The sequence below is a fragment of the Microcaecilia unicolor genome, chromosome 11, assembly GCF_901765095.1.
Source record: "Microcaecilia unicolor chromosome 11, aMicUni1.1, whole genome shotgun sequence".
NCBI classification, from domain to species: domain Eukaryota; kingdom Metazoa; phylum Chordata; class Amphibia; order Gymnophiona; family Siphonopidae; genus Microcaecilia; species Microcaecilia unicolor.
In genome coordinates this window covers 6,638,366-6,651,302 of record NC_044041.1, presented here as the reverse complement: position 1 = coordinate 6,651,302, position 12,937 = coordinate 6,638,366, and the positions used below count along the sequence as shown (strand labels likewise).

Here is a 12,937-nt window from a genome sequence, read left to right as displayed (position 1 = left end):
CAATTAATATATATTGATTGGCACTAAAGTACGGTTTACAAATAATGCAATTTAATATAAAAAATTGTAGCCAAAAGTGCATTAAATAATAATGAACTGTCCCACTTTCAAAGCAGCTCATTATTTGGCAAAGTGAATATAATACAGTTTATGTTAACTTCATAAGCTGCCTTATTCATAAAACATATGGGGGCAAACTTAAAGATCTTAATATTTCCCCCTGGATTATCAGTTCGTAAATATGTGAGCCAAAGCTCCCAGGGATCTAGTTAGAGACTACCCTAGGAAAAAAAAACCCTCCTTAACACCCCAAACACACACCTATGGTGAGGAAAGTGATAACCCCTGCCTAGGTGTATCAGGTGGAAACTTATTTGCCCCCTTTTAGCATCATTTTGAATAACAGTGCTGCCAGAGTGGAATCACCTGAGGAATGCTCCTGCCCCCTCCGCAACTAAATCAGTAGAGGTTCTCTTGAAAGTCTTGCTGGAGGGGGATGGAAGTAGTCTCGAGTATGCCTCCAGTTGTTGCTAAAGGTCGGGGTTTACAAGTGCATATCTTTTTATATTCTGACAGGGAGGGGAGCTGGGAAGGAGTTGTGATTGAGTTATGATTGAGATATACAAAATCCTAGGGGATACTCAATGAAGTTACATGGAAATACTTTTTAAACAAATAAGAGGAAATATTTTTCACTCAACAAATATTTAAGCTCTGGAACTCTTTGCCGGAGGATGTAGTAATATTGGTTAGCATAATTGGGTTTTAAAAAGGTTTGGACAAGTTCCTGGAAGAAAAGTCCATAGTCTGCTATTGAGACAGACATGGGGATGCCACTGCTTGCCCTGGGATTGGTAGCATGGAATGTTGCTACTGATTGGGTTTCTGCTAGGTACTTGTGACCTGGATTGTCCACTGTTGGATACATGGACTATTGGATTGGTCTGACTCAGTATGGCTGTTCTTATGTTTTTATGTTCTTATTTCCATGTGGCCGATTTTCCTATTTCCAGCATTAATGGCCATGCACTAATTTTCCCATTAGCGCCTGAGACCTTAACTACACTTATTTTGTAAGTAGTGGGGGCTCACACACTAACTGCATGCTAATCGGTTAGCATGCAGTAATGTAGCTGCACTAACCATTTAGTGCAGAACATGCTTACTTTCTGCCCCCCACCCACCCCAGCACTTGAGCAGTTGAGCGATTGTGGTTAGCAGGGCCGGTCTTAGCAAGTGCGAGGCCCTATGCAGACCAATTTGGTGGGGCCCCATCCTAGCCCCGCCCCACCATATTCCCGCCCCCACCATAGCCCCGCCCCTACCCTAGCTCCACCCCATTGATAAGATTATTCCATTTTTAGAACATTTTTTATTTATGAAATTTCAAATAAAGACAAATTAAGCTAAATTTGTACAAAAAAACTGATTGAAATAATAAGCACAATGCTATCATGAAACCTCCCCTCCCCAGAAATTATTCAGTTCAAGTCCACTACAATTAGTAGTTCCAAATCTCATAACAAAGGAGAATAAAGGAAAAATATTAAGAAAAGATTCAGTACTTTCAAATTCCCCTATTACTCTGTAACCCATATATACAATAAAATAAAAATGAAATGAAAAGATATACAATAAAATAAAGTGATGTGTGAAATATAATGTACAATATAAAAACATATAGACCACCAAGATCAACCTTGAGTTCACTACCAAGCCACCTCCTCCTCTTCACCCTTCAACCCTCTCCCTCAACCAACCAACCCAGACCTCCTTCTCCTCCTTTCCTGATATCTCCAAGGAGGAAACCGCCCGCCTTCTTTCCTCCTCAAAATGCACCACTTGTTCCTCTGATCCCATCCCCACCAACTTACTTAACACCATCTCTCCTACTATCACCCCCCTCCATCTGTCATATCCTCAACCTCTCTCTCTCCACTGCAACTGTCCCCGACACCTTCAAGCATGCTGTAGTCACGCCACTCCTCAAAAAAACCATCACTAGACCCTACCTGTCCCCTCCAACTACCGCCCCATCTCCCTCCTACCCTTCCTCTCCAAGACACTTGAGCGCGCAGTCCACAGCCGCTGCCTTGATTTTCTCTCCTCTCATGCCATCCTTGATCCGCTTCAATCCGGTTTTCGCCCTCTTCACTCGACAGAAACAGCACTTTCTAAAGTCTGTAATGACCTGTTCCTTGCCAAATCCAGAGGCCACTACTCCATCCTCATCCTCCTGGATCTATCCGCCGCTTTTGACACTGTCAATCATGACTTACTTCTTGCCACACTGTCCTCATTTGGGTTCCAGGGCTCTGTCCTCTCCTGGTTCTCCTCCTATCTCTCCCACCGCACCTTCAAAGTTCACTCTCATGGATCTTCCTCCACCCCCATCCCCTTATCTGTTGGTGTTCCCCAGGGATCGGTCCTTGGACCCCTTCTGTTCTCAATCTACACCTCTTCCCTGGGCTCCCTGATCTCATCTCATGGTTTCCAGTATCATCTCTATGCTGATGACACCCAACTGTATCTCTCCACACCAGACATCACCGCGGAGACCCAGGCAAAGGTATCAGCCTGCTTATCCGACATTGCTGCCTGGATGTCCAACCGCCACCTGAAACTGAACATGTCCAAGACCGAGCTTATCGTCTTTCCACCAAAACCCACTTCTCCTCTTCCTCCACTTTCTATCTCAGTTGATAACACCCTCATCCTCCCCGTCTCATCTGCCCGCAACCTCGGAGTCATCTTTGACTCCTCTCTCTCCTTCTCTGCGCATATCCAGCAGATAGCCAAGACCTGTCGCTTCTTCCTCTTTAACATCAGCAAAATTCGCCCTTTCCCTCTCTGAACACACTACCCGAACTCTCGTCCACGCTCTCATTACCTCTCGCCTGGACTACTGCAACTTACTCCTCACCGGCCTCCCACTTAGCCATCTATCCCCCCTTCAGTCTGTTCAGAACTCTGCTGCACGTCTCATATTCCGCCAGAACCGATATACTCATATCACCCCTCTCCTCAGGTCACTTCACTGGCTTCCGATCAGATACCGCATTCAATTCAAGCTTCTCCTTCTTACCTACAAATGCACTCAGTCTGCTGCCCCTCACTACCTCTCTACCCTCATCTCCCCTTACGTTCCCGCCCGTAACCTCCGTTCACAGGATAAATCCCTCCTCTCAGTACCCTTCTCCACCACCGCCAACTCCAGGCTCCGCTCATTCTGCCTCGCCTCACCCTATGCTTGGAACAACCTTCCTGAACCCTTACGCCAAGCCCCCTCCCTGCCCGTCTTCAAGTCTTTGCTTAAAGCCCACCTCTTCAATGCTGCGTTCGGCACCTAACCCTTACCGTTCAGTGAATCCAGACTGCCCCAATTTGACTGCCCCTATCGGACCGACCGTTCACTTGTCTATTAGATTGTAAGCTCTTTGAGCAGGGACTGTCTCTCTTTGTTAAATTGTGCAGCGCTGCGTAACCCTGGTAGCGCTCTAGAAATGTTAAGTAGTAGTAGTAGAGTTGTCATTTAAACACTTTGCCCACCAGGGAGGTGGATGTCCTGTTATTTTTAAATGTTCTAATAGGCCAGCCTGAGATGGAGCCGACTATTGAGCCTCAATGTGGACAGGAACATACCATGTTCCCTACTGTAGATATGTTAATTACAATGGGATCACTAACAGCATTATATTGTGGGGATATGGAACCCTGCAACAAAATAGCAAACAAACACACTATTTTACTGCAGGTTAGTAATTAAGCTTGTGAGTTTGTAAGTCCTTTGTGAAAGAGAATTACCTATCATACCTTATTATAACTCGCTTTCATCTTAGCTTTGGAAAGGCACTTGATTAAATCAAAATTCCAAAATGTATTCTTGATCGCAAGAGAAAATAACTTTTACTAAGCCACAGGAGCATTTGTAGTGCACGCTAATGATTAGCACCCCTCAAGACGTTTGAGATCTACTCAACAAATGTATTTGGAAGTTCCCTCATTTAAGGTTATAAGGTTGAATGAATATAGAACAACTATTTTTTATGTGACCGGACCAATTTTATGGAACAGTTTTCCTTTGGAACTCAGGAAAATTCAAGACATCACAAAGTTTAAACAAGAATTGAAGACCTACCTCTTTAGCCAGGTATATGGAGCAGACGATAACATGGTTTGAGTAGTTATATAGATCAGCTTCTATAAGAAGACTGATATTTGGATTTTGTATTGTCTTTGTTTTAGTACGTGTTGCCTTTGTTGATTTTATGTGTATTTAACTTGTGAACTGCTGAGAACACTAGGATTGTGCAGTACATAAAATAAACGCTAGAAACGTTCATAGGAATATATAGGCATCTCTAGCATTTTATCGCTTGCTAATCATTAAAGCGCCAAAAACACTACCATGGCTTAGTAAAATGCCCTATCAGGTAACTGAAAAGCACGGCTATGAATACTAATTTTTGTAATATGTCTTCCTCTTTGTTAGACATCCTGTTCGGCATATCTGGTTTAATGCACACACCTTAATCACAGCAAATATCCCAGATGAAAAAAATCCCCGTGGTGCCAGCATTATGGATGATGACCTAACTGCTCATCGCAGGTAAACCATCTACAGTGTGGCAACTTGGCCCCTAGTGATAGTACTGCAAAACTACTGCAAGGGGTCAACTGGCAGTCTAGAGGGCAGGAGCAGCAGGGGGTTTACTCCTGTCCCCCACCACTAGACATTAGAGATTGTGATAGATGGTCTGGGGGTATTGTGATCAAAGAGGTAGGGAATCTTTGCTGGGGGGGAATACTGAAGGATCTGTTTTGGAGGTAAAGGATCTCTTTTAGAGTGGGCGTTGATTGCGTGAGCCTTTGCTGGGAGGGATTGGAGTGTGTTTGCCAGAAGTACAATATCTCCAGCCCCTTTAAGATGGCTCCCAGGAGCATCAAGCTGCTTGTTAGTGGCTTAATGCTCTTTGGAAGAACAATAACGCTGGTTCAAAGCTGGCATTATTTTTTCAAGAATAGCAAGCTACATTATTCATTTAACATAACCTAGAAAATAATAGCAAAGACCATACAGCCTATCCAGTGTACACATCCATACCAACAGTTCCTTCCTTTCCCTTAGAGATCCTCTGTTCTATGGATTCTTGAATTCAGATACAGTCCTCTATACCACCTCCCCTGGGAGGCCATTCTACACATTCAGCACCATTTCTGCAAATAAATATTTTGTTCAATTTCTCCTGAGTCTGTCCTCTTTCACCTTCATCCTATGCCTGCTCATTCCAGAGCTTTCTGTTAATTGAAAGAGATCCACATCCTCTGTATTTATGCCGCAGAGGTATTTAAATATCATATTTCTCCTCTCCTATCTTTCTTCCAAAGTATACATTGTGATTTTGATGTCTGCCCTCATTTACTTTGATAAAGACCACTAAGCATTTTAGTAGCTCTCTGTGAAATAACTGCATCCTGAATATATTTTTTGAGAGGAGTTATCGAAGGTTAGGGACTCCAATGGTAAATTAACCTGTGATAAAATGCAATATTTTAGAACATTTATTTATTTTATTTTATTTTAGTTACATTTGTACCCCGCGCTTTCCCACTCATGGCATGCTCAATGCGGCTTACATATACAGGTACTTATTTGTACCTGGGGCAATGGAGGGTTAAGTGACTTGCCCAGAGTCACAAGGAGCTGCCATAAGAACATAAGGTTTTCCATACTGGGACAGATCAAAGGTCCATCAAGCCCAGCATCCTGTTTCCAGTACCTGGCAAGATCCCAGAACAGTACAATACATTTTATGCTGCTTATCCTAGAAATAAACAATTGTGCCTGCGCTCTGTCGAGCATCAAAGATATAACAAAATGTTTAAACACACATGAATACAAGTGTATTATTGCTTCTTCAGCTTGTTGAAAGTGGAGTAGTCTCATATATAACACACGATAAAAATTGTTTGATTTTTCACCCAATAACTGGGTGTATTATCAGTGTGTATTGTCTAATCATTGACTTAGCCTCCACCAACCTTTACTAATCTTATATGTAAAGATACCTTTCTATTTTTCTATATGCTATCATCTAATTTTATACAGCACTTAGCTTGAACAAGTTGGTGCTCTTAAAACCCCGACAGGTCCCCGTTTCGTGGCTACTTTTTCAAGGGGGAGTCACCAGTTCTAAAACCAAAAACAAGATGCAGCACAAAGTTACTTACAAAATTATTCTAAAGGACATCTTAGTTGTATAATTGCTTGTATTCTAAGTAAAAATGCTGATGGCTTACCAAGTAGCTGTCTCAAGTGCATCTGCAGCATTACTTTGTCTCTCTCAAAATGGCCACGGTGTCTTTTTGTTAATGCTCAGCCGTGCCAGCTGATTATAAACATCAGCTGGCACGGCTGAGCATTAACAAAAAGACGCCGTGGCCATTTGAGAGAGACAAAGTAATGCTGCAGATGCACTTGAGACAGCTACTTGGTAAGCCATCAGCATTTTTACTTAGAATACAAGCAATTATACAACTAAGATGTCCTTTAGAATAATTTGTAAGTACTTTGTGCTGCATCTTGTTTTTGGTTTTAGAACTGGTGACTCCCCTTGAAAAAGTAGCCACGAAACGGGGACCTGTCGGGTTTTAAGAGCACCAACTTGTTCAAGCTAAGTGCTGTATAAAATTAGATGATAGCATATAGAAAAATAGAAAGGTATCTTACATATAAGATTAGTAAAGGTTGGTGGAGGCTAAGTCAATGATTAGACAATACACACTGATAATACACCCAGTTATTGGGTGAAAAATCAAACAATTTTTATCGTGTGTTATATATGAGACTACTCCACTTTCAACAAGCTGAAGAAGCAATAATACACTTGTATTCATGTGTGTTTAAACATTTTGTTATATCCTAGAAATAAGCAGTAAATTTTCCCCCAGTCCATCTTAATAATGGCTTATGGACTTTTCTTTCAGGAAATTATCCAAACCTTTTTTTTAAACCCTGCTAATCTAACTGCTTCTACCACATTCTCTGGCAATGAATTCCAGAGTTTAATTACATGTTGAGTGAAGAAATATTTTCTCCAATTTGTTTTATTTGAAACTATTTTTATTGATGACAGTATAGAACAAACAATAAAGAATACATTCCAAATGTTCAGGATAACAGCATTACCAAACTCAAATATGACAACATTTGTATAGAGAAGATAAAACTAGATCGTCATTATTTCCTTATTAATATAGAAAGAAACCCACCCCCATTCCCCCTCAACCAAAACATGACCAAGCCTAGATGAAGCCAGACCTTAGTTCCCAATGGGGGGGGGGGGGGGGGGGGAACTGCCAAGCTCAAATGATATCCCTACTGTAATGTTACCCCCATAACCCACTTATCCCACCCTACCTTTTGTGCTGCCTCTGCCACTTCTTTATAAGCGCAGTTTATTTAACAAAGAGGTATGACCCAGAGATGTCAGTGTGTGAATAAACTCCTCCCAAATGAGCAAAAACTTCTGTGTACGTTAGGAGAAGAAGAAGTGTCCTGAACCTCCCACATGGCCAAGGCATGCACCTGATTCCGCCAACTCCAGAATGATGGAGCTTCTGCAGATACCCAGGCCTGCATTATACATTTAATTGCCACCAACCTCAGTTTTCGAAATAGTCATTTTCCCTTTCCCTCCCAGAGTCTCAGTATTCATTATTCCCAACAAATAAGTCTGTGGGAGTAAAGAAATTGTCAGATGAAGGGTGTGTGACCTACATACTGATGGAGTTCACTCCAGAAAAAAAAGCTGTATCTTCCTACAGCTCCAAGCTGAATGATAGAATGACTTTCCTCTGCAGCACACTTAAGGCACTGTGCAGAGGGTGTAAGCCCTGCACGAAATAGTTGCAGTTGGGAAGCATATGCTCTTTCCATTTTGTTTAAGTAGAGAGGTGTGGTAGCCGTGTTAGTCCACTCTTAAGGTTATCAATAGAAATCAAACAAAATAAAACATTGTAAAGAAAATAAGATGATACCTTTTTTTATTTTAAATTTATTACTTTGTAGTTTCATTTCGTGCCCCCTAGTCCTACTGTTTTTGGAAAGAGTAAACAAGTGATTCATAGTTTAGTAACTTTCCCTTTAAGTATTTTAGATACCAAGTATAAAATTGCCTTAATAAAATAGGCTTAAAATAGACAACTTTTTTGACATATGCAGTCTCTTATAAAAAAAAAAAAAATCAAGTCCTTATTGTACAACATGTTTATTTATAACCGTACGGGGTTTTTTTCCTGACTCTGCAGACATCGTGGAATAATCTATGCCTACGAGTTTTCATTGGACCAGTTGGCCACAGAGAGCGTACTTCCGATCTGCCGTTCTACCTACAATGAAGTGATTGGATACAACTATAACATTGGTTTGGTAGTTCCATATGACAATGTTTAGAACAATTTCTACAATACTTTACACAAGTTGAAGAAGTTCTTTTGCACTGGAAGAGGAGTGATGGGAAATGAATGCAGGACTTGTACAACTGGAACGTGATTAGACATATTCAGATATGTCAGTTACCGTTTGAGATCTCAAGAGGATGCTGCTGAATAAGGTTGGAGAAGCATATATAAATTCATGGGTCTGACCCTTAGGGAAGGGCCTCTGTAATGTGCTAAGAGGGAGAAGGACCTGACTGAAATGCTGCAGTGCGGAGTTGCAGAGAGATGTGGTTTACTTGAGAAAGGAGAAGTAGTAATGTCCTAGAAAGGGACCTCAGGAAGGCAGGATAAATGATGGCCATTTCCCTACTGCCTGATATTCTACGTGGACTGATATTCTTGAGACAAAACTACTGCTCCCTTAAAACAGGGAAGAGGAACTGATGAAATAAAGCACCACATGTCTGCTAATTGTTCATATAGTTCCATCACAAATCTAACAGGTCTGACTTGTTTCTCTAAACTAACCATGTTAAACACACACACAGGCTAATAATTACCGTCTCTATATTGTTTCTGAAGACACATTTTTATTTTATAAAGTTGAATGCTCTACAAGAACTTTGCTGCTAATATATTTTATACAAAGACTGTTTTGTTTAAAGAATTTGTTGATGCAGATGTTTTGCATTGCTTAGCATTGTCAATATGAGTTCTAATAATCTAAATTGTTTGAATTTTATGTTTTGGTTTTAATTGTGGATTTAATTACTTGTTTTTCTAAATCAGAATGCAGGGCGAGTTACAGTTCAGGTACTGTAGTTATTGCTGTGCACAAGGAGGCTTAGAGTTTAATAGGCTTGTTTACTAAAGTGTCAAAAAGTTTTTGTTACCTTTTGAACACACAGTAACTGCAGAGCCTTTAAGGCAACTGTTGGGAGCATGCCCAGTATCAGCAGAGTGCAGACATTTACTGCATGTTAAATGGATCCACAGAAGCTTAGCTGAAATTGGGTGGCGGGGGGAAGAGGGGTTGGTGGTTGAGAGGCTAGGATAGGGGAGGGCAGACTTATACGGGGTCTGTGCCAGAGCCGGTGATGGGAGGCGGGAAATACTGCTGGACAGACTTATACGGTCTGTGCCCTGAAAAAGACAGGTACAAATCAAGGTAAGGTATACACATATGAGTTTATCATGGGCAGACTGGATGGACCGTGCAGGTCTTTTTCTGCCGTCATCTACTATGTTACTATGTGTTGCCAATGTTGCAGTTGCGTTGTCGGTAATGCATGAAGGGCCTTCCCCCAGTATCAACCCCCCCCCCCCCCCTGTATACTCCACTGAGAGCCCCTCTGGCATGCTTAGCAATACAACCCACCGTCTCCAGCTCTTCAGGGATACCTGGTGTCTTAGAGGAGTAAGAGCAATCCTTAGTTATCCCTGCTTACTTGAACGCTAAGGTTCGAAATGGTGCCTGTGTCCTCTAGTGGTAGTCTTGCAGTAGTACTGCTAGGGATCTAGTTGCCAAATAAGGGCACGCATGCACCCCTATTTGGCAGCTTTAACCCTACTGGAAGTACCATGAGACCACTGCTAATGGTCACAAGTGCTACTACTACTACTACTATAAATCACTTCTATAGTGCTACCAGTCGTACGCAGCGCTTTACAATTGAACATGAAGAAGACAGTCCCTGCTCAAAAGAGCTTACAATCTAAATCAGGACAAACAGACAGGACCAAAAAGGAGAAGGGAAGGACAGAGAGAAGGACACATAAGGATAAGATAAAAGTTACAAGTCAGGAATCGAAAGCAGCATCAAACAGGTAGGCCTTTAGCCCGGATTTGAAGGCAGCCAGGGATGGAGCTAGACGTAATGGCTCAGGAAGCCTATTCCAGGCATAAGGTGTGGCGAGATAGAAGGAGCGGAGTCTGGAGTTAGCGATGGAGGAGAAGGGTGCAATTAGGAGAGATTTGCCTAGTGAACGGAGTTCTAGGGAAGGAGTGTAGGGAGAGATGAGGGTGGAGAGGTAGTGAGGGGCTGCAGAGTGAAGTGTCATTTTAAACCTAGGTTCTCAGTGCAGCAGGGGCAATTGGCTATTACTTCTGTTTTTCCTAGATAACAGGAATCTTCTTTAGGAGCTGGGATGGGTGAGGGGTGTTGCCAATGCTGCTTGAAGGGTGTCAGGAGGTGGGGAGTGTTGTTACTGCACCAGCCATAGAAAGGCATCCCTAATATCATGAATTAACTTTTCGCCTCCTCTTTAGGACTGGAGGGATCAGGCAGGAGGGTGATTACAACAGCCTGGCAGATACTGGTGGCCTACTGGAAAAAAAAGTGTGACATTATAAGAAAAGTTCTGGAGTTTGTGTCAAATGTATAGACTGTCTAACAATTTACATCAGGATATGTGGGTCTGTTTCATGGACTGTTATACACAGAACAAGAGGCTGGACGTTTATAATAGCATATGGACAAATCTGATTTTGGGGGGGTAGGGTTGGGAGTAGGGGGAATATTTATTTAGGAGAATGGCGAGGGGAAGAGCTGGAATGGGAGGGGAGAGAGTAAAATAACCTGTTGATGAAAATTGTAGTAAGCGGGTATGATATATGTATCATACAGAGGGGTCCTTTTACTAAGGTGTGCTAAATCTGTTAGTGCACGTTAATAAAAGGACATCAGAGTATGTTGTAATCATTAAAAATTCAATTAAAAAGACCTCATCTCAGTCAAAAACACATCTAAATGTTTTCACATTTATTGTGAATTTTCTCGTATCTTGCTTAGCTCACAAGTTAATACTATCCAAAAAAATCCCTTCAGGGAGGGACAAGAGTTAAACTTAATACTACTGAGTCGATCCCTAGACTACTGGTAGAACGTAGGGGAGAAAACTGGAAGCCCACGGAGAACTTTCTACAACATTGCGTCTGTCTTAAATTTCGTTTAGAGAATGTTCACTCTGGTGGATCCTCTTGTACTTCTATCCCTCTTCCTGTCGGCGTACCTCAGGGTTCTGTTCTTGGTCCCCTCCTCTTTTCTATCTACACTTCTTCCCTTGGTTCATTAATCTCATCCCATGGCTTTTCCTACCATCTCTATGCTGATGACTCCCAAATCTACCTTTCTACTCCTGATATCTCACCTTGCATCCAAACCAAAGTTTCAACGTGCTTGTCTGACATTGCTGTCTGGATGTCTCAACGCCACCTGAAATTAAACATGACCAAAACCGAGCTTCTCATTTTTTCCCCCCAAACCCACCTCCCCACTCCTCCCGTTTTCTATTTCTGTTGATGGCTCTCTCATTCTCCCTGTCTCCTCAGCTCGAAACCTTGGGGTCATCTTTGACTCTTCTCTCTCCTTCTCTGCTCATATCCAGCAGATCGCCAAGACCTGTCGTTTCTTTCTTTACAACATCTGTAAAATCCGCCCCTTTCTTTCCGAGCACTCTACCAAAACCCTCGTCCACACCCTTGTCACCTCTCGTTTAGACTACTGCAATCTGCTTCTTGCTGGCCTCCCACCTAGTCACCTCTCCCCTCTCCAATCGGTTCAAAACTCTGCTGCCCGTCTCGTCTTCCGCCAGGGTCGCTTTACTCATACTACCCCTGTCCTCAAGTCGCTTCACTGGCTCCCTATCCGTTTTCGCATCCTGTTCAAACTTCTTCTACTAACCTATAAATGTACTCACTCTGCTGCTCCCCAGTATCTCTCCACACTCGTCCTTCCCTACACCCCTTCCCGTGCACTCCACTCTATGAATAAATCCTTCTTATCTGTTCCCTTCTCCACTACTGCCAACTCCAGACTTCGCGCCTTCTGTCTCGCTGCACCCTACGCCTGGAATAAACTTCCTGAGGCCCTACGTCTTGCCCCATCCTTGGCCACCTTTAAATCTAGACTGAAAGCCCACCTCTTTAACATTGCTTTTGACTCGTGACCACTTGTAACCACTCGCCTCCACCTACCCTCCTCTCTTCCTTCCCGTTCACATTAATTGATTTGATTTGCTTACTTTATTTATTTTTTGTCTATTAGATTGTAAGCTCTTTGAGCAGGGACTGTCTTTCTTCTATGTTTGTGCAGCGCTGCGTACGCCTTGTAGCGCTATAGAAATGCTAAATAGTAGTAATAGGAACAGAAGAACTCAGTATAGGCTACTCCTGCAGCTCGAACTAGTTTTCAGTGAGTCATAACTCTAAATGCGGCTCACCTGTGCAGCTCTATACATCATTGCTTGTCCTGGAAGATAATGAAAAATTACTGAAAACATCATGAGCAGAGCCTAATTATAAAAACGACTCTCTTAACTCAACAACACTATCGACACTGGACATGAAGGACCAAGCAGGAGCCAACTTATCTGGGCTGCTTGGAGTGGAGGAGTGGCCTAGTGGTTAGAGCACCAGTCTTGCAGTCCAGAGGTGGTTGGTTCAAATCCTGCTGCTGCTCCTTGTGATCTTGGGCAAGTCACTTAACCCTCCATT

The 12,937-nt window shown here is 42.5% G+C and overlaps 1 protein-coding gene across 1 annotated transcript in view; it reads left to right on the top strand.

The window, feature by feature from the left end:
* Nucleotides 1-9,184, top strand: part of FBXW8 (F-box and WD repeat domain containing 8) — a 331,216-nt gene extending 322,032 nt beyond the window's left edge. Inside the window, exons 10-11 of the mRNA XM_030219095.1 lie at nt 4,493-4,609; nt 8,311-9,184. Of these exons, the coding sequence (XP_030074955.1) occupies nt 4,493-4,609; nt 8,311-8,455 (262 nt within the window). The 3' untranslated portion in view covers nt 8,456-9,184. The remainder of the gene's footprint in view (nt 1-4,492; nt 4,610-8,310) is intronic.
* The last annotated feature ends 3,753 nt before the right edge of the window (nt 9,185-12,937 follow it).